General features: G+C 42.7%; 1 protein-coding gene across 2 annotated transcripts in view; it reads right to left on the reverse strand.

Annotated features, from left to right (window-relative positions):
- Positions 1-571: 571 nt before the first annotated feature.
- The window catches only part of LOC115107141 (T-complex protein 11-like protein 2), a 46684-nt gene continuing 24535 nt past the window's right edge, over positions 572-22720 (reverse strand). For both annotated transcript variants that reach the window (XM_029630568.2, XM_029630569.2), the window contains 9 exons: positions 11303-11492; positions 10872-11004; positions 10651-10771; positions 10116-10339; positions 9437-9573; positions 6555-6742; positions 5774-5955; positions 5522-5694; positions 572-2341 (listed from right to left, as the gene is read on the reverse strand). In XM_029630568.2, coding sequence (XP_029486428.1) covers positions 2070-2341; positions 5522-5694; positions 5774-5955; positions 6555-6742; positions 9437-9573; positions 10116-10339; positions 10651-10771; positions 10872-11004; positions 11303-11492 — 1620 coding nt within the window. In that variant the 3' untranslated portion in view covers positions 572-2069. The remainder of the gene's footprint in view (positions 2342-5521; positions 5695-5773; positions 5956-6554; positions 6743-9436; positions 9574-10115; positions 10340-10650; positions 10772-10871; positions 11005-11302; positions 11493-22720) is intronic.

The raw sequence follows: 22720 nt of genomic DNA on the forward strand, positions 1-22720 counted from the left end.
ATTTCCTCATAGCATGAGGGACGCGTTGCTTGGAAACGCAAGTTCTCACCAGTGATGTATACAAACCCTGGACTGCATTATGTGAATTGGCCACCGAGTGACTTTGAAGCCACAGGTCAGTCATATTAGCACTCCCCAGAAGGAGCAATCCTCCATAGGATAGGAATGAATGGAATTCGACATCATTTTTTGTTGTTGTAGACAGTAACATTACAACTTTAACACAGAAAAAGACACTTTAAAGAAATGTTTTATATATTTAGCTCACATATAATTTAAAAAAGTATGCATTAAACGGGGGTGCAAGATGGAGGAGAGGTGGCTTCAAAACCAGACAGGCAGCTGATTTGTCAGGTCACTGGAGTTCTTCTGTAATATAACAGCAACGAATGTTCCTTCTAGTTACATTACTTGTCCGATTGTAATCTTTACAATCTATGCCCTTTACAGGTTTTACAACTCTCTTTTGATTGTTGTGTCTGTATGTAGACAACTATTTTCAATAAGCACACACACACACACACACACACACACACACACACACACACACAGGTCACTGCTAGACAAATAATAAGGTACTGCATGAGAGTTTATTGTATTATAGCTGCATTACATGAGAAGATAAAAATGTATTTATTCAAGTGAATTTTAAAAGCTAACAACATACAATGTTTATTCTGCGTCAAAAAGTTCCATTGTTTTAGACATTTCAAAACACCTTCAGCACCTCTCATGACTTGAGTTCTAAACCAAAAGATAGATATTACATAAAATGTCCAGAAACATACAGCTGTTGGATAGCTTTTAGGGAAATATAGGTATAGAAGGACAACTAATACTGGTACCTTGAAGATATAAAGCAAGCAACTTTATAAATCCACTGACACAAAATAACAAAACAAAAATCTACATTAAATCAACACATTCAAACAACCCAACAAAATGACTGAATACTATGCAAGGTCTAACATACAAAACATTTTCCAACGAATGTTAACACAAAATAAAACATGCATTATATTTATCTCCAAAAGGTCAAAGATCAGAATCCATCAGATTTAGTGATTCCATAATCATATCAATTAATCAGCCCCCCCCCTAAAAAAGTGATATATATGAATGAACTCTCCTAATTTAGCTCAAGTGATTTAAACATGTCTTTGACATGTTGGAGAGCAACAATTAAAACAAGTCTCTTGTTTTCATTCAAGATGACATTTCCCGAGAGCCCTAACCAGTTTAATGGAGAGTTATCACAAGCCGACATAAGTTAAAAACAAACTTTTTATATTTCTATTCAAACGGTGGCACTTCAATGAATAAGCTAATGGCATGAATAATATAGCATTTTGTGTTGTGGATTTGTCAACGTGTAACAAACAGTTATAGATCAACTTTATTTAACCTACAGCATAAAGCATACGAAATGTGAGGTTGTAATTCATGATTCTAAATATATAGGCCTTTCCCTTTTGTCATAAAGTCTATGAAACGTGTATAAATGTTCTTTGTAACAGTAGCACTTAATGAACATTCTACCCTTTTCCGATGACACCCTCCAAAATAACAACAGGAGAATGGATGTCGAGCACTCCCTTCCATGCCAACGCAGATTCACAACGTACCCTAATCTAACTAAAAAGGACATTGGGAAAGATTCCTCACACAAAACACTAGGGTCCATTTTTAGGTATGAATCTACACAAAATCTCACGAACAGGTCAGGTCAAGTGTCACAAAGCGGATGTCGCAATACACGACAGTGGGAGGTGGATTAGTCCAAGCTTGGACGTGCACCACAATTGCTCGTTGTCATTTTCCTGACGCACCTCACATGCACGTACCCCGACGTTCTAGACAAAAGGTAGATGTGATACTACTTCATCTAAAGCCTAAGGGAAGGACGGTTAGGGATGGGGGGGCGATTGCAGCCTCAAGGAATCAGAACAACCACTGGGGGCGGTGGATTTAGGTAGCTGCTAAGTCTTTCCTTTCTTCTCCCCTTTTCAAATAAGGTGTTGTCAGCTCCAGCTTTGTATTGCTCCTGGCTCGGTAGGTAGGTGGCGATCCTAGTTGGAGTTCACAGGGTTCTGTATGCTGGGGTCCTGAGGTGCGGTGGCTGCCTGTGGAGGCGCTGCGTTACTGAAGAGCAGGGTCTTGAGGATCATCATGTAGAAGTGGCTGTAGACCTGCTTGTTGAAGTTGACCAGGCTGACGAAGGTGACCGCCAAGGAGGTGAGCTCCGGTTGGATCAGGGCCAGGCCTCCGGGCGTCGGGGGCGGGTTCACGTGAGAGTTGGGCGTGGCGAGGAGCACCCGAAAGTACTGCTGGACCCTTCCCTCTGGAGAGGAACAGAGAAGAGGCACAGAACAAACAGAGTGATCAGAAAAACAGGCACGAGACAATTGTGAGCTATTCAAGCAATTCAATAAACTGGAGGAAAATTTCACGCAGTGTACAATTACACAGTCCATTCAGAAAGTATTCAGACCCCTTCTTCCACATTTTGTTACGTTACAGCCTCATTCTAAAATTGATAACATTAAAAAAAAAATCCTAATTGATCTACACACATACCCCATAATGACTTAGCAAAAAAAACAGGTTTAGAAATTTGCAAATGTATTTAAAAAAAAATAGTATTCAGACCCGTTGCTATGAAACTTGAAATTGAGTACAGGTGCATCCTGTTTCAATCAATCATCCTTGAGATGTTTGTATGACTTGATTGGAGTCCACCTGTGGTCAATTCAACTAATTTGACATAATTTGTAGAGGCACACACCTGTCTATATAAGGTCCCACAGTTGACAGTGCATGTCAGAGCAAGAACCGGCCGAAGGAATTGACTGTAGAGCTCCGAGACAGGATTGTGTCGAGGCACAGATCTGGGGAAGGGTACCAAAACATTTCTGCAGAATTGAAGGTCCCAAAGTACACAGTGGCCTCCATCATTCTTAAATGGAATAAGTTTGGAACCACCTAGACTCTTCCTTAAGCTGGCTTCCCCAGCCAAACTGAGCCATCGGGGGAGAAGGGCCTAAGTCAGGGAGGTGACCAAGAATCCGATGGTCACTCTGACAAAGCTCCTCTGTGGAGATGGGAGAACCTTCCAGAAGGACAACCTTCTGTAGCACTCCACCAATCAGGCCTTTATGTTAGAGTGGCCAGACGGAAGCCACTCCTCAGTAAAAGGCACATAACAGCCCACTTGGAGTTTGCCAAAAGGCACCTAAATGACTCTCAAACCATGAGAAACAACATTCTCTGGTCTGATGAAACCAAGATTGAACTATTTGGCCTGAATGACAAGTGTCACGTCAGGAGGAAACCTGGCACCATCCCTACGGTGAAGCATAGCATCAAGCTGTGGGGATGTTTTTCAGTAGCAGGGACTCTGAGACTAGTCAGGATGAGGCAAAGATGAATGCCGCAAAGTACAGCAAGATCCTTGATGAAAACCTGTTCCAGAGCGCTCAGGACCTCAGACTGGGGTGAAGTCTCTGAATGTCCTTGAGTGACCCAGCCAGAGCCCGGACTTGAACCCAAACAAACCTCTCTAGAGACGTGAAAATAGCTGCGCAGCAACGCTACCCATCCAACCTGACAGAGCTTATGAGGATCTGCAGAGAAGAATGGGATCATCTCCCCAAATACAGGTGTGCCAAGCTTGTAGCGTCATACCCAAGAAGACTCAAGGCTGTAATCGCTGCCAAAGGTTCTTCAACAGAGAACTGAGTAAAGGGTCTGAATACTTACAGTGGGGCAAAAAAGTATTTAGTCAGCCAACAATTGTGCAAGTTCTCCCACTTAAAAAGATGAGAGGCCTGTAATTTTCATCATAGGTACACTTCAACTATGACAGACAAAATGAGGGGAAAAAATCCAGAAAATCACATTGTAGGATTTTTTATGAATTTATTTGCAAATTATGGTGGAAAATAAGTATTTGGTGACCTACAAACAAGCAAGATTTCTGGCTCTCACAGACCTGTAACTTCTTCTTTAAGAGGCTCCTGTTTAAGAGGCTCCTATTAATGGCACCTGTTTGAACTTGTTATCAGTATAAAAGACACCTGTCCACAACCTCAAACAGTCACACTCCAAACTCCACTATGGCCAAGACCAAAGAGCTGTCAAAGGACACCAGAAACAAAATTCTAGACCTGCACCAGGCTGAGAAGACTGAATCTGCAATAGGTAAGCAGCTTGGTTTGAAGAAATCAACTGTGGGAGCAATTATTAGGAAATGGAAGACATACAAGACCACTGATAATCTCCCTCGATCTGGGGCTCCACGCAAGATCTCACCCCGTGGGGTCAAAATGATCACAAGAAAAAAATCCCAGAACCACACGGGGGGACCGAGTGAATGACCTGCAGAGAGATGGGACCAAAGTAACAAAGCCTACCATCAGTAACACACTACGCCGCCAGGGACTCAAATCCTGCAGTGCCAGACGTGTCCCCCTGCTTAAGCCAGTACATGTCCAGGCCCGTCTGAAGTTTGCTAGAGAGCATTTGGATGATCCAGAAGAAGATTGGGAGAATGTCATATGGTCAGATGAAACCAAAATAGAACTTTTTGGTAAAAACTCAACTCGTTGTGTTTGGAGGACAAAGAATGCTGAGTTGCATCCAAAGAACACCATACCTACTGTGAAGCATGGGGGTGGAAACATCATGCTTTGGGGCTGTTTTTCTGCAAAGGGACCAGGACGACTGATCCGTGTAAAGGAAAGAATGAATGGGGCCATGTATCGTGAGATTTTGAGTGAAAACCTCCTTCCATCAGCAAGGGCATTGAAGATGAAACGTGGCTGGGTCTTTCAGCATGACAATGATCCCAAACACACCGCCCGGGCAACAAAGGAGTGGCTTCGTAAGAAGCATTTCAAGTTCCTGGAGTGGCCTAGCCAGTCTCCAGATCTCAACCCCATAGAAAATCTTTGGAGGGAGTTGAAAGTCCGTGTTGCCCAGCAACAGCCCCAAAACATCACTGCTCTAAAGGAGATCTGCATGGAGGAATGGGCCAAAATACCAGCAACAGTATGTGAAAACCTTGTGAAGACTTACAGAAAACGTTTGACCTCTATCATTGCCAACAAAGGGTATATACAGTGGGGCAAAAAAGTATTTAGTCAGCCACCAATTGTGCAAGTTCTCCCACTTGAAAATTACAGGCCTCTCATCTTTTTAAGTGGGAGAACTTGCACAATTGGTGGCTGACTAAATACTTTTTTGCCCCACTGTCTTTTTTTTTCTTTTGTTATAAATTTACATAAAAAAGTAATAAAAGATTGTCTTGTCATTATGGGGTATAGTGTGTAGATTGATGAGCAACAAAAACAACAATTTAATCAATTTTAGAATAAGGCTGTAACGTAACAAAATGTGGAAAATGTCAAGGGGTCTGAATACTTTCCGAATGCAATGTAGCTTGGCTGAGAACATTGCATTAAATATATACAATGAAATAGTTAATGAGCCATGTCAGGCCCTCAGGTGTTGTTTTGCTTACCTACAAGACTGCGGATAGGGTTGTTTTCCTGGGTGATGCTGGTGATCTGGCCCTTGAGTGTGACCTGGAGTTCTGGGGGCAAGGCTGGGTAGTTCCTCTCAGTCAGGGACTTGTTGAGCTCACAGCAGATCTGACCACTGACGTTCCCCAGAGCCTCTGACAGGTTAAAGTCCCTGCAGAGTGGAGGAAGTTGTCAGTCTCAATTTTCACATTGAAATTGATATACGAGTGTGTGTGTTATGTAGAACCTACGGGCTGTGCATGCCCTCCAGGAGCACGCTAGTCATCCTCTTGAGGTGCTCGGCCAGTGCAGGCAGCCCCGAGATGGGCCCTCCGATGGCGCTGCAGACAATGAGCAGTACGGAGGCCACGGCCTTTAGCAGCTGGAGCCTCCGCTGGAGCTCCCGCAGACGCACCTCGTCTGTCATCAGGGTCTGAGTATGTTATATACACACACACATGGCTTTCACATATAGGGACGAATCATCAACTTAAGCAACATTTTACTTAGTCTCCCATTGACATCAATGCATGACTAAATGAACATTTGACATTAGTGGAAGTTAGGATTCACCCCATGGAGACTAGATTTTAGACAATGGTCATTTAATAGACTTGTGGTTGTAAGTTGGTTGAGAGAGATGGTACCTTCTTTCAGACACTTGTATTCATATGGAATTCACACACATTTCAGACAAACAAACCCTCTAGATAAGTCTATATGCAAATAAATACCAAAAATTCATTTGACCAAGAATATTTTCTGTATAATACACAGAAACAGAAGCGAACACCTGTCAACATCCTTGTCACCTCTATTCACACACACACACACACACACGCACACGTTTCCCCTGTGACCATTCAGCAACACCCTCGTCACTTGACAAACGCACTGAATGTCACCTTTTCTTAATAACAAAGGATGAGTTATCCAATGGCAATCAAGATATGTCTTGAATAAGCAAATCATTATTTTGAATAATGATTTTGAATAATGTACTAAGACACACACACACACACTCCAACCCACCTCAGGCAGCGGGCTCTTGTGGTAGTCCCAGGTGAGGATGTGGATGAATCCACTGTTGAAGACTAGGAGGGGACTTGGCAGGGCTTTCCCCGCCTTCCCATGGCCGTTGGGCTGCTCCACAGTTGGCATGGAGAAAAGCACTTCCTCCAGAAAGGACTTGATCCACTCAGTGGTATGGTCCAATGCACCTGAGGAAGTTAGGACAGTCATTTGTATGGTATTTAATAGAGATCGACATCTTTCATTTAATGACGTAGAGAAATCAAACCCACGCTTCACATGCTGTACATCCCACAACACCATAAAGCAGTACAGGCTCATCATTTACTTTGGAAGAAAACCAGCTGGACCTGAACCTTACACAGCACGCACTGTTCCAGGAGCATACCCTATTCAAACAATGAATGAATACTATGCTGACCTCCTAGACCTTAGTGCTGCTTTTGATACCATCGATCACCACATTCTTTTGGAGAGATTGGAAACCCAAATTGGTCTACACGGACATGTTCTGGCCTGGTTTAGATCTTATCTGTCGGAAAGATATCAGTTTGTCTCTGTGAATGGTTTGTCCTCTGACAAATCAACTGTAAATTTCGGTGTTCCTCAAGGTTCTGTTTTAGGACCACTATTGTTTTCACTATATATTTTACCTCTTGGGGATGTTATTCGAAAACATAATGTAAACTTTCACTGCTATGCGGATGACACACAGCTGTACATTTCAATGAAACATGGTGAAGCCCCAAAATTGCCCTCGCTAGAAGCATGTGTTTCAGACATAAGGAAGTGGATGGCTGCAAACTTTCTACTATTAAACTCGGACAAAACAGAGATGCTTGTTCTAGGTCCCAAGAAACAAAGAGATCTTCTGTTGAATCTGACAATTAATCTTAATGGTTGTACAGTCGTCTCAAATAAAACTGTGAAGGACCTCGGCGTTACTCTGGACCCTGATCTCTCTTTTGAAGAACATATCAAGACCATTTCGAGGACAGCTTTTTTCAATCTACGTAACATTGCAAAAATCAGACATTTTCTGTCCAAAAATGATGCAGAAAAATTAATCCATGCTTTTGTCACTTCTAGGTTAGACTACTGCAATGCTCTATTTTCCGGCTACCCGGATAAAGCACTAAATAAACTTCAGTTAGTGCTAAATACGGTTGCTAGAATCCTGACTAGAACCAAAAAATTTGATCATATTACTCCAGTGCTAGCCTCTCTACACTGGCTTCCTGTCAAAGCAAGGGCTGATTTCAAGGTTTTACTGCTAACCTACAAAGCATTACATGGGCTTGCTCCTACCTATCTCTCTGATTTGGTCCTGCCGTACATACCTACACGTACGCTACGGTCACAAGACGCAGGCCTCCTAATTGTCCCTAGAATTTCTAAGCAAACAGCTGGAGGCAGGGCTTTCTCCTATAGAGCTCCATTTTTATGGAACGGTCTGCCTACCCATGTCAGAGACGCAAACTCGGTCTCAACCTTTAAGTCTTTACTGAAGACTCATCTCTTCAGTGGGTCATATGATTGAGTGTAGTCTGGCCCAGGAGTGGGAAGGTGAACGGAAAGGCTCTGGAGCAACGAACCGCCCTTGCTGTCTCTGCCTGGCCGGTTCCCCTCTTTCCACTGGGATTCTCTGCCTCTAACCCTGTTACAAGGGCTGAGTCACTGGCTTACTGGGGCTCTCTCATGCCGTCCCTGGGGGGGGTGCGTCACCTGAGTGGGTTGATTCACTGTTGTGGTCAGCCTGTCTGGGTTGGCGCCCCCCTTGGGTTGTGCCGTGGCGGAGATCTTTGTGGGCTATACTCTGCCTTGTCTCAGGATGGTAAGTTGGTGGTTGAAGATATCCCTCTAGTGGTGTGGGGGCTGTGCTTTGGCAAAGTGGGTGGGGTTATATCCTTCCTGTTTGGCCCTGTCCGGGGGTGTCCTCGGATGGGGCCACAGGGTCTCCTGACCCCTCCTGTCTCAGCCTCCAGTATTTATGCTGCAGTAGTTTATGTGTCGGGGGGCTAGGGTCAGTTTGTTATATCTGGAGTACTTCTCCTGTCCTATTCGGTGTCCTGTGTGAATCTAAGTGTGCGTTCTCTAATTCTCTCCTCTCTCTCGGAGGACCTGAGCCCTAGGACCATGCCCCAGGACTACCTGACATGATGACTCCTTGCTGTCCCCAGTCCACCTGGCCATGCTGCTGCTCCAGTTTCAACTGTTCTGCCTTACTATTATTCAACCATGCTGGTCATTTATGAACATTTGAACATCTTGGCCACGTTCTGTTATAATCTCCACCCGGCACAGCCAGAAGAAGACTGGCCACCCCACATATGCTCTCTCTAATTCTCTCTTTCTTTCTCTCTCTCGGAGGACCTGAGCCCTAGGACCGTGCCCCAGGACTACCTGACATGATGACTCCTTGCTGTCCCCAGTCCACCTGACTGTGCTGCTGCTCCAGTTTCAACTGTTCTGCCTTATTATTATTCGACCATGCTGGTCATTTATGAACATTTGAACATCTTGGCCATGTTCTGTTATAATCTCTACCCGGCACAGCCAGAAGAGAACTGGCCACCCCACATAGCCTGGTTCCTCTCTAGGTTTCTTCCTAGGTTTTGGCCTTTCTAGGGAGTTTTTCCTAGCCACCGTGCTTTTACACCTGCATTGCTTGCTGTTTGGGGTTTTAGGCTGGGTTTCTGTACAGCACTTTGAGATATCAGCTGATGTACGAAGGGCTATATAAATAAATTTGATTTGATTTGATTTAGGCACTCAACTGACAAATGCATTTGTAAAGAAACAGGGAAATGATCGAAACGCCAGTCCAATGCCAATAAAATGTTCCTCATAATAATTAAAGGTTAATAACAACGTAGACTCACTGGGAGTCTTCTCCACGATGCTCTGGAACTTGGCCCTCTCATACTCCACTGACTGCCTCTGCAGATCGGGCCGCAGGCTCTGGATGGTAAAGTTCACCATGTCCATCTTCATCAGGTCCAGCACCCGGAAGATCTCCCTGCTCAATGTAATAACACTCTCAAAACAGATGCTTCCAGAAGTAATACCTAGTGACTTGCCGTCATCAAACCCATGCCTCAACATCTGTACTCCTAGCTTCGGAGATCTAAAAGGGTCAATTGAATTTAACAAAGGTGGACTTCAATTAAGTTATAGAAATATCTCAAGGATGAGCAATGGAAATAGAATACATCTGGGCTCAATTTCGATTCGCATAGCAAAGGGTCTGAATACTTATGTAAATAAGGTATTTTCTATATATTTATTTTAAAATTTTGCAAAAATGTCTAAAAACCGCTTTTCACTTTGTCATTGTGGTATTGTGTGTCGATTGATTACATTTTTTTTGTAATCCATTTTAGAATAAGGCTGTAACGTAACACAATGTGGAAAAAGACATGGGGTCTGAATACTTTCCGAATGCACGGTAGCTTTAGAGAGGAAACAGAATCAAATGGGTGCCAGCCATGTATGGGGATGGCTACAAATATCCAAATAAATATTCAGAAGGGTTGGAAACAAAACTTTGCCCAAACGTACTTGTACATTGACGCAACATTGTCGGGGCTCTCACAGAGATTCTTGACCTCATCGTCACGGACGGGGGCACACAGCTTGCCCATGATGGTGATGATGTAAGACGCCAGGCCATGTATGTCCACCGCTTCCTTGTCCGCCTGCTGGCGAATCAGATCCATGTCCAGCACCTCCAGGATCTGAGTCCGTAGCCGATTGGCTCCCGGGCTCAGGAACGACAACAGGATCTGTTCATAGTAAATGGGTTTTAAAAAATGAAGGAAATAAACAATATATAGCAAGAAGATATCAATCTTAAAAGCTATTAGCCCATTTTAAATACATACATTCACAATACACATACAATTGGACAGGTGAAAGAATGGATTCCACTACATAACTGTTGCTTATCCACTTGTGTCAGATCAGTGATTACTGCTCAGGGAGTTAGAAATTATACGTTTTCAAAGTCTTCCAACAGGGTCATCTTCCTGATAAGATAAGCTTTCCAACCATGGATTCATCAAGATTGATAGAGAGGAAAGGGGCCAAAGCTCACCTCTCTGATCTCCTCCAGCAGTTTGATGGTGTGCTCATACTCTGGTGGGTCATCATTCAGCTCAGACTCCAGGCTAGCCCAGAACGCCTTGTGAACTATATCTTTGACTTGCTTCTCCAAACTGAAAAGGAGAATTGAATATCATCAGTTGTCAATTGGCATTTGAGTAGCCCAAGTGATGGCCATGTTCACTGGGTCGTCCATTTTGAAGTGGTAGGTACCTGTTCTGAGGTAGGTGGGGCTGCTCCACATGGAAGTCACGGTTGACAATGATCTCGTGGGCCAGGTTCAGGTTGGACAGGTCCCGGGCAGCAGACATGACATCATCCAGTGTTACAGTTTTGGGCGGGCTGGCTGTAAATAGGGGGCATAACATTTCTTAAATAAGAACAAAAAGCGTTGAGAATAACCATTTTGGCATTTGAAAGCTCAACCAAAGTGGGGAGAGGGCACACAGTGTTGCATTCCGATTCTCTATACTACTCAAAAAGTGATGACAACATCAATCCAATGCTTTTAAATCAATGATGGGAAGTGTGCAAGTGCAAACTTTCTGGAGATGGGTAGGAAATGGAAATGCAATTTTTAGGATGACATTTTGACAAGCCTAAGAAGCAGTCCTACTAGACAGGGAGGAAGGAGATCTACTCACAGGAGGGCGAGCTGTGCTTGCTGCTGGAGCAGTCACTGGTGAAGCTCTGGCGGGAGCAATCAAAGTCGCTGGCAGACGTGATGCTGTTGCAGCGGTCCGATGACGACTCAGCGTCGCTGCTGGCGTCCTCGCTGCCAGTGGTGGACATGGAGGTGGGCCGCTCGTCATTCCCAGGCATGGTGGGATAGCGCTGCAGACAGGCACAGCAGTCATATATGTATGTACAGTTGAAGTTGGAAGTTTACATACACCTTAGCCAAATACATTTAAACTTCGTTTTTCACAACTCCTGACATTTAATCCAAATAAAAATTCCCTGTCTTAGGTCAGTTAGGATCACCACCTTATTTTAAGAATGTGAAATGTCAGAATAATAGTATAGATAATGATTTGTTTCAGATTTGATTTCTTTCATCACATTCCCAGTGGGTCAGAAGTTTACATACAATCAATTAGTATTTGGTAGCATTTCCTTTAAATTGTTTAACTTGGTCAAACATTTTGGGTAGCCTTCCACAAGCTTCCCAAAATAAGTTGGGTGAATTTTGTCCCATTCCTCCTGACAGAGCTGGTGTAACTGAGTCAGGTTTGTAGGCCTCCTTGCTCGCACTCAGTTCTGCCTACAAACTTTCTAAAGGATTGAGGTCATGACTTTGTGGTGGCCACTCCAATACCTTGACTTTGTTGTCCTTAAGCCATTTTTCCACAACTTTGGAAGTATGCATTGTCCATTTGGAAGACCCATTTACGAACAAGATTATACTTCCTGACTGATGTCTTGAGATGTTGCTTCAATATATCCACATCATTTTCCAGCCTCATGATGCCATCTATTTTGTGAAGTGCACTAGTCCCTCCTGCAGCAAAGCACCCCCACAACATGATGCTGCCACCCCCGTGCTTCACCGTTGAGATGGTGTTCTTAGGCTTGCAAGCCTCTCTCTTTTTCCTCCAAACATAACGATGGTCATTATGGCCAAACAGTTCTATTTTTGTTTCATCAGACCAGAGGACATTTCTCCAAAAAGCAGTTGCAAACTGTAGTCCGGCTATTTTATGGCAGTTTTGGAGCAGTGGCTTCTTCCTTGCTGACCGGCCTTTCAGGTTATGCCGATATAGGACTCGTTTTTACTGTGGATATAGATACTTTTGTACCCGTTTCTTCCAGGATCTTCACAAGGTCCTTTGTTGTTCTGGGATTGATTTGCACTTTTCGCACCAAAGTACGTTCATCTCTAGGAGACAGAACGTGTCTCCTTCCTGAGCGGTATGACGGCTGTGTGGTCCCATGGTGTTTATACTTGCGTACTATTGTTTGTACAGATGAATGTGGTACCTTCAGGAGTTTGGAAATTGCTCCCAAGGATGAACCAGACTCGAGGAGGTCTACAATTCTTTTTCTGGAGTTCTTAGCTGATTTCTTTTGATTTTTCAATAATGTCAAGCAACGAGGCACTGAGTTTGAAGGTAGGCCTTGAAATCCATCCACAGGTACACCTCCAATTAACTCAAATGGTGTCAACTAGCCTATCAAAAGTTTCTAAAACCTTGACATCATTTTTTTGAATGTTCCAAGCTGTTTAAAGGCACAGTCAACTTACTGTATGTAAACTTCTGACCCACTGGAATTGTGATACAGATTATTTCACTTATAATTCACTGTATGTAAACAAATGTTGGCACAAAGTAGATGTCCTAACCGACTTGCCAAAACTATTGTTTGTTAACAAGAAATTTGTGGAGTGGTTGAAAAATGAGTTTTAATGACTCCAACCTAAGTGTATGTATGTAAACTTCCGACTTCAACTGTATGTATGTATGTATGTATGTATGTATGTATGTATGTATGTATGTATGTATGTATGTACAGTGGGGCAAAAAAGTATTTAGTCAGCCACCAATTGTGCAAGTTCTCCCACTTAAAAAGATGGTGCACTTCAACTATGACAGACAAAATGAGAGAAAAAAAATCTAAAATGTTTTAAAAGAGGGATGTTATCACCATAGTTCAGCCAGTACAGCCTACTTCCACAATTACAAAACAAAGGGACAGTGTTATGAATGGGATTGCATGCGGAACGGCACCTCAGTACCTCCAGGCTCTGATCAGGCCCTACACCCAAACAAGGGCACTGCGTTCATCCACCTCTGGCCTGCTCGCCTCCCTACCACTGAGGAAGTACAGTTCCCGCTCAGCCCAGTCAAAACTGTTCGCTGCTCTGGCCCCCCAATGGTGGAACAAACTCCCTCACGACGCCAGGACAGCGGAGTCAATCACCACCTTCCGGAGACACCTGAAACCCCACCTCTTTAAGGAATACCTAGGATAGGATAAAGTAATCCCTCTCACCCCCCCCTTAAAAGATTTAGATGCACTATTGTAAAGTGGCTGTTCCACTGGATGTCATAAGGTGAATGCACCAATTTGTAAGTCGCTCTGGATAAGAGCGTCTGCTAAATGACTTAATTGTAAATGTAAATGCGTCTCCAGGGTAACATGATAACAGTGGGATTCTCAGCCAACCGTCCACAGATCCAGTTACACTTCACTGCTTAGATGGACGGTGTAATCATTCTCGTGTACCGCACATCAGTCCAAGCAACATAAAAAAGGCACACTTCCAGCCATCCCGTCAATGAGATCAAGTAAACAACTTGGCCTACACTTTTTTGAACAATAAGTGTTGAGGCAAAGCACTTGAATATAGGCCAATAGTTTTAAAATGGACCTTAAAACATTCCAATACAATTCACTATGTCGAACTACTAGGCCAACGTGCCATATACAGAAGACACAGTATCAGACGTGTTGCCCTGTTGGGCTATCTGGCAGAGAAAACACCAACAACTCCAGTCCAGAGAGCTAGGTGGTGCTTCCTTCTTATGGAGGAAGGCTGTGACTTACATTTACATTTACATTTAAGTCATTTAGCAGACGCTCTTATCCAGAGCGACTTACAAATTGGTGCATTCACCTTATGACATCCAGTGGAACAGCCACTTTACAATAGTGCATCTAAATCTTTTAAGGGGGGGGGGGGTGAGAAGGATTACTTTATCCTATCCTAGGTATTCCTGAAAGAGGTGGGGTTTCAGGTGTCTCCGGAAGGTGGTGGACTTTAGAGTCTATGCCCGTGTGTAGTCTCAGTCATGACCTTCATCGTCATTCTCCTGTCAGACATGGCAAGGTCATAACCCATATCTCAAAGGTCACAAGAGAAAGGGAATGTCTGAAGTTTTTTGATACAGTGCATCCAGAAAGTATTCAGACCCCTTCACTTTTTCCACATTTTGTTACATTACAGACTTATTCTAAAATGCATTAAATTGTCCCCCCCTCCAATCTACACAATACCCCATAATGACAAAGCAAAAACATTTTAGAAATTTGTGAAAATGTATTTTTTTTTTTATTAAAAAACATAAATCTCACATTTATATTAGTATTGAGACCCTTCACTCAGTACTTTGTTGAAGCACCTTTGGCAGCAATTACAGCCTTGATACTATTTCTTCCATTTAAGAATGATGGAGGCCACTGTGATCTTGGGGACCTTCAATACCGCAGAAATGGTTTTGGTACCCTTCCCCAGATCTGTGCCTTGACACAATCCTCTCTCGGATCTCTACGGACAATTCCTTTGACTTCATGTCTTGGTTTTTGCTCTGACATGCACTGTCAACTGTGGGACCTTATATAGACAGGTGTGTGCCTTTCCAAATCATGTCCAATCAATTGACTTTACCACAGGTGGACTCCAAGTTGTAGAAACAACTCAAGGATGACCAATGGAAACAGGATGCACCTGAGCTCAAATTCAAATTTCATAGCAAAGGGTCTGAATACTTATGTAAATAAGGTATTTTATTTATTTTTAATACATTTGCAAAATAAAATTACAAACTTTTCTCTTTGTCATTATGGGGTATATTGTGTGTAGATTGAGGGGGAAAATAATGTATTACATTTTAGAACAAGGCTGTAACGTAACAAAATGTGGAACACTGAACACTTTCCGAATGCACTGCATTTGCTTTCTAGATCAGCCCATGTCTATTGTGATGCCTGAAGTGATGTGCCCTGTCCTTCCAATGAAGGATAAACAGGCAGGTGATTCAGAGAGAATTCCTAAAGCAAATGCAAGTCAAACCATTTTAAAATGACTGCATCCGATAAGCTTGCTTAGACACAGAGGCGTTGATAAGGCAAACCAGCACAAGAACCTACGCTGACCTTATTATTTCTTCCTTCCAAGGAGCATGTGTGCACCTAAATAGAAAAATGCTGGCGCACACAAAGACATTAAGGAGCACAATGGAAAATAGTTGAGGTAATAAAGCTAGAATCCTTTATATTTCTAGGCACAACTGGTGCTCCTAAATTTAAATTCCAGGTCACACAGCAACATATTTAGGCGCATGTGTGAGTAAAATGGTTGCACTGTAGAGCCCTGACCCAGGAGGAAAAGGAACTTCACAGGGTTACAGAGCAGGGATTGACCCAGGAGGAAAAGGAACTTCACAGGGTTACAGAGCAGGGATTGACCCAGGATGGAAAGGAACTTCACAGGGTTACAGAGCAGGGATTGACCCAGGAGGAAAAGGAACTTCACAGGGTTACAGAGCAGGGATTGACCCAGGAGGAAAAGGAACTTCACAGGGTTACAGAGCAGGGATTGACCCAGGAGGAAAAGGAACTTCACAGGGTTACAGAGCAGGGATTGACCCAGGAGGAAAAGGAACTTCACAGGGTTACAGAGCAGGGATTGACCCAGGAGGAAAAGGAACTTCACAGGGTTACAGAGCAGGGATTGACCCAGGAGGAAAAGGAACTTCACAGGGTTACAGAGCAGGGATTGACCCAGGAGGAAAAGGAATTTCACATAGGGTTACAGAGCAGGGATTGACCCAGGAGGAAAAGGAACTTCACATAGGGTTACAGAGCAGGGATTGACCCAGGAGGAAAAGGAACTTCACATAGGGTTACAGAGCAGGGATTGACCCAGGAGGAAAAGGAACTTCACATAGGGTTACAGAGCAGGGATTGACCCAGGAGGAAAAGGAACTTCACAGGGTTACAGAGCAGGGATTGACCCAGGAGGAAAAGGAACTTCACATAGGGTTACAGAGCAGGGATTGACCCAGGAGGAAAAGGAACTTCACATAGGGTTACAGAGCAGGGATTGACCCAGGAGGAAAAGGAACTTCACATAGGGTTACAGAGCAGGGATTGACCCAGGAGGAAAAGGAACTTCACATAGGGTTACAGAGCAGGGATTTACCCAGGAGGAAAAGGAACTTCACAGGGTTACAGAGCAGGGATTGACCCAGGAGGAAAAGGAACTTCACATAGGACTTCTTTGTTTACGGATGTGACGTTTGTGAAAGATGAAATACATTTTTACAAAACATTCAACAATACATGATAACCCCTAAGCATTTTACATTACAACTTCAATAGGGGAGGGGTTAGGGACGTCCCGGGATCACAGGGAGCAATAGCAGTGTGGAAAATTCCTTTCACAACTTTACTTGTCATCTCCACTTTTCAAGGATACTCAACGGCACAGTAAGGACACAACCAGTTGATTTATTTTTTACATTGAACCCTTTGTACCACTTCCCCCACTTCCCACACAAATGTAATGAAACAGCAGGGAGCAGGTCTCGAACCCTCGACCTTCCAGCCCGAGGTCCGACGCGCTATCGACTGTGCCGCAAAAGCATGCTCGTGCGGCAGGGTCGATTTCAGCGCTTATAAACCCAGGGTCGTTACACTTTATTTAACTAGACAGGAGAGTTAAGAACAAATTATTATTTATAATGGCGGCCTACCCCTGCCAAACCTGGACGAATCATATGACTCCCAATCATTACCGGATGTGATACAGCCTGGATTCAAACCTGGAACTGTAGTGACGCCCCTTGCACTGAGATGCAGTGCTTTAGACTGCTGCGCCACTCGTCTGTGCTGTGCAATAAGGTTGTATGGTTTCCTTTGTTTTGTGCTGGTAGGTAAACAATGCAAAAACATATACATGCAAAAGGATTGCTCTGTTTGACGAGCAGAAAAACAACACTGGCCCAATCTCCTTTATGGGCATTGGTGAATGAGGGCATATTCTGAACTGATCAACCAGGTGGAGATTATGCGGCTCCTGTGAGGCTGTCAACATTAATTTTGTGAACTTAATTTTCAAATTCACTAAATACGTTAATGTTTTATTGTATTTACCCTATTTATTGCAATTATTTTTTTCTCACATCGATTCCAATTCTAAACAATAGAGAACAGTATCATGATGTTAATGGTCAGCATTTTACACTACATGATGTATGTAGACAGTATTTTACATTACATGATGTATGTAGACAGTATTTTACACTACATGATGTATGTAGACAGTATTTTACATTACATGATGTATGTAAGACAGTATTTTACACTACATGATGTATGTAGACAGTATTTTACATTACATGATGTATGTAGACAGTATTTTACACTACATGATGTATGTAGACAGTATTTTACACTACATGATGTATGTAGACAGTATTTTACATTACATTATGTATGTAGACAGTGTTTTCACTACATGATGTATGTAGACAGTATTTTACATTACATGATGTATGTAGATAGTATTTTACATTACATGATGTATGTAGACAGTATTTTACACTACATGATGTATGTAGACAGTATTTTACATTACATGATATATGTAGACAGTATTTTACATTACATTATGTATGTAGACAGTGTTTTCACTACATGATGTATGTAGACAGTATTTTACATTACATGATGTATGTAGACAGTATTTTACACTACATGATGTATGTAGACAGTATTTTATATTACATGATGTATTTGGACACATTTAACATTACATTATGTATGTTTACAGCATTTTACATTATGTATGTGGACAGCATTTTACATTACATTATGTATGTGGACAGCATTTTACATTACATTATGTATGTGGACAGCATTTTACATTATGTATGTGGACAGCATTTTACATTATGTATGTGGATGCATTTTACATTATGTATATGTGGACAGCATTTTACATTACATTATGTATGTGGGTAGCATTTACATTACATGAGCAGGTTAAGAGCTTGGTGTCCACATTGGTGTCCACATCACCAACGAACTATCATGGTCCAAACACACCAAGACAGACGTGAAGAGGGCACGACAATGCCTATTCTCAAGACACTGAAAAGATTTGGCATGGGTCTTCAGATCCTCAAAAAGTTCTACAGCTGCACCATCGAGAGCATCCTGAATGGATTCATCACCGCCTGGTAAGGCAACTGATCGGCCTCCGACCATAAGGCACTACAGAGGGTAGTGCGTACGGCCCAGTACATCACTTTGGCCAAGCTTCCTGCCATCCAGGATCTCTATACCAGGCGTGTCAGAGGAAGGCACTCAAAACTGCCAAAGACTCCAGCCACCCTAGTCACAGACTGTTCTCTCTGCTACCGCACGGCAAGCAGTGCCGGAGCACCAAGTCTAGGTCCAAAAGGCTTCTTAACAGCTTCTACCCCCAAGCCACAAGACTCCTGAACAGCTACTCAAATGGCTACCTGGACTATTTGCATTGACCCGCCCCATTTTTACGCTGCTGCTACTCTCTGTTTATTATCTATGCATAGTCACTTTACCTCTACCTACATGTACATATGACCTCAATTACCTCAACTAACCTGTGCCCCCGCTCATTGACTCTGTACCGGGACCCCCTGTATATAGGCTCTTTTCTGTTATTTTATTGTTGCCCTTTAATTATTTGTTATTTTTCTATTTTCTTTTTTTATTAGTATTTTTTTCATGTTTACATTTTTTACTTCAGTTTATTTTAGTAAATACTTTCTTGACACTTATTTTTCTTAACTGCATTGTTGGTTAAGGGCTTGTAAGTAAGCATTTCACTGTAAGGTCTACTACAACTGTTGTATTTGGCGCATGTAACAAATGCGATTTGATTTGACATTACATTCTTTTCTAACAAGTTATATTTTTCCGAACACTATTTGCTCAGAAACACCTTCAGCATTGTTTCATGGTAATACCACATTCTTTGTGCAAGAGAGTTAACAATACAAGAACACTATGGTAACAGAGTTCCTCTTTTCCATCCATCATTCTCAAACCCTGTTCAGTGCAATTTACCATTGCTCTTGTATTGTCAGTTTATTACCCTGAAACAATAACAGAATGATTGTAATCAGCAGATATCTGGGCAAACAATGATTTGTAATCATAGTATATTCTGTCCAAATAATGAAACAACTATGCAAACACAGAACATTCAACAGTTAGGTTTGGTCACACCAGGGGTGTGAAGGTGAACAGCAAGGCACTGGAGTGACGAACCACCCTTGCTGGGCTGGCTCCCTTCTCTCCACTGGGATTCTCTTCCTCTGACCCTATTACAGTGGCTGAGTCACTGGCTTGCTTGAGCTCTCCCATCCTTCCTGTACTCAGGCCCCTCAGATGGGAGAGATCTTTGTGGGCTATACTCAGCCTCGTCTCAGGGTAGTAAGTTAGTGGTCTGTTGTTATCCCTATTTTATTCTACCTTTATTTAACTAGGCAAGTCAGTTAAGAACAAATTCTTATTTTCAATGACGGCCTTGGAACAGTGGGTTAACTGCCTGTTCAGGGGCAGAACAACAGATTTGTACCTTGTCAGCTCGGGGATTCGAACTTGCAACCTTTCGGTTACTAGTCCAACGCTCTATGTTGGTGTGGGGGTTGTGTTTTGGTAAAGTGGGTGTGGTTGGCCCTGTCCGGGAGTAACTTTGGAAAGGGCCCAGTGTCTTCAGAGATTATTCGTACCCCTTGACTTATAAATATATATTTTTACAAATATAGTGTTACAGCCTAAATTCATAATTGATTAAATATATTTTTTTCCCTCAATAATCTATGGAAAATACCCGATAATGACAAATAGATTTTTTATTGAAAATTAAATACAGAAATATCTCATTTACATAATGTTACATTCCCTACTTTCTGTGTTGTGGTTTTGTTTGTATGTGTGTGTTTCAGGATGGCTTCCTGAAATTCCCCCAAGCAGCTAATTGGTCGGACCCATTGCTAATTGGAGCTGACCCCGCCCTCTCGTCAGAGGATACAGCTATATCCCATTACAGACTCCTTCTCCAGCTATATAAGCCAGTGTTCTGTTACTCAGAAGAGAGATGATTAGTGTTTTCTGTGTTGGTTGTTGTTAAGAGAGATTTGGTATGTCCTACGTTGGTTGTTGCTCAGAGACAGGTTTTTGTTAAGTCTTGTGTAATTGCTGATTCTGAGGTATGTGTGTGTGCCATTGGGATGCAGTGGTTTTGATTATTGAAATATTTTACTTATGTTTGTGTTCTGTTTCATTTGTTCCCAGGGGGGAAGGGGAAGGCACTTAGGAAGTGCTTAGGTAAGAGGCCTGCGGGTATACATAACCCGTAGTCTATACACACTAGGTAAGACCTGGGTGGACCACCCCCTGTATTTTGGTTAGCGCACCAGGTGGTGTTAAAAGGTTAGGTAAGTAGTGGGTAGGCAGGTAAGGTAGGAGAGGCTTTGTTTGACATGTACTTACTTTGCTTTGGTTCTGTTCAGCCCTTTTTCCCAAAATTTACTGTGTGAAGGAATAAATAAATTCCCAGTAAATGGTTCATTCTCTGCCTTTGTCATCGGTACTTGCATTTATATGAGATGTAGCAGGGTGTTGCTTTCCCTCTTCCTAGAGGTCTACGTAACAAGTATTCACATCCCTGAGTCAATACTTAGTAGAAGCACCTTTGGCAGCGACTACCTTTGGCAGTGACTTTCTGAATAGGTCTCTAAGCTGTGTTCACATTGGCAGTTTGACGTGACCTAAATCCTATTTGCATTTCTGATTTGAATCTTATTTTGCCTGCAGTCTGAGCAGCCTTTGTAGGTGGTTTGAAGTCAGATACAAATTTGATTCCTGGCCATGTGACTTGTGATTTTAAATACTTTTTAGACTGTTATTCCACATCTTGTTGCTTGTTAGCTACTCAGGTGACAGTTTGACAAGTTGTCTCTTATCCTTTGAGGCTTTCAGTGTTCTTCCACTAAGATTTTATACATTCAAATCAACTAACGTCCAGGGCAGGCATTGTCACTTTAGCTTGCTACCTAACTTCTGAGTGAAAGGAAGCACCACCACCACTCAGCCTACACTACTTCTCTCACACACACACACCTGTTATTACTATGACAACTAGCATAGCCTTATCAGGAAATTACTGCTGTCTGAACACACACCTGATTTAGTCACTTGTAACTTGCTGTTTGGACAGTGAGTATTCCAAAACCGATTAAAGCATTAAGACCTGCGTTTTGAACAAAGCTTAAGAGCTTTCCACACCTGGATTGTGCAACTTTTGCCCTTTTATTTTTAAATTCTTCAAGCTCTGTCAAATTGGTTGTTGATGATTGCTAGACAACCATATTCAGGGCTTGCCATAGATGTTCAAGTAGTTTTAAGTCAAACCTTGAACATTCAATGTCTCCTTGGTAAGCAACTCCGATGGATATAGATTTGCCTTGTGTTTTAAGTCAGTGATTCCTGACCCTGGTCCTCCAGTACTCCCAACAGTACACATTTTTATAGTAACCCTGGACAAACACACCTGATTAAACTAATCGTCAATCCCTCAATGAGGTGTGTTTGTCCAGGGGCTCCAAAGAAAATGTGTACTGCTGGGTGTACTGGAGTACAAGGGTTGGGAAATATCCTTCCAGAATACCCTGGCCAGGTCGATTAAAAAGGCCTGCTCGCTGAAGTGTTTCAGGGAGTGTTTGATAGTGATGAGTGGAGGTTGTTTGACCGCTGAGCCATTACGGATGTGATAGCTGAGATCTTGGTTGAAAACAGCAAAGGTGTATTTAGAGGGCAAGTTGGTTAGGATTATATCTATGAGGGTGCCTGTGTTTACGGCTTTGGGGTGGTACCTGGTAGGTTCATTGATAATTTGTGAGTTTGAGGGCATCAAGTTTAGATTGTAGGATGGCTGGGGTGTTAAGCATGTTCCAGTTTAGGTCGCCTAGCAGCACGATCTCTGAAGATAATGGTGGGCAATCAGTTCACATATGGTGTCCAGAGCACAGCTGGGGGAAGAGGCTGGTCTTTTGCAGGCGGCAATGGTGAGACATGTTTTTAGAGATGGATTTTTAAAAGTAGAAGATCAAATTGTTTGGGTACGGACCTGGATAGTAGGACCAAACTCTGCAGGCTATCTCTGCAGTAGATTGCAACACCGCCCTCTTTGGCCGTTCTATCTTGTCTGAAAATATTGTAGTTAGGGATGAAGATTTCAGAATTTCTGGTGGTCTTCCTAAGCCAGGATTCAGACACGGTTAGAA

The sequence above is a fragment of the Oncorhynchus nerka genome, linkage group LG23 (genome assembly GCF_034236695.1).
Source record: "Oncorhynchus nerka isolate Pitt River linkage group LG23, Oner_Uvic_2.0, whole genome shotgun sequence".
Classification (NCBI taxonomy): Eukaryota; Metazoa; Chordata; class Actinopteri; order Salmoniformes; family Salmonidae; genus Oncorhynchus; species Oncorhynchus nerka.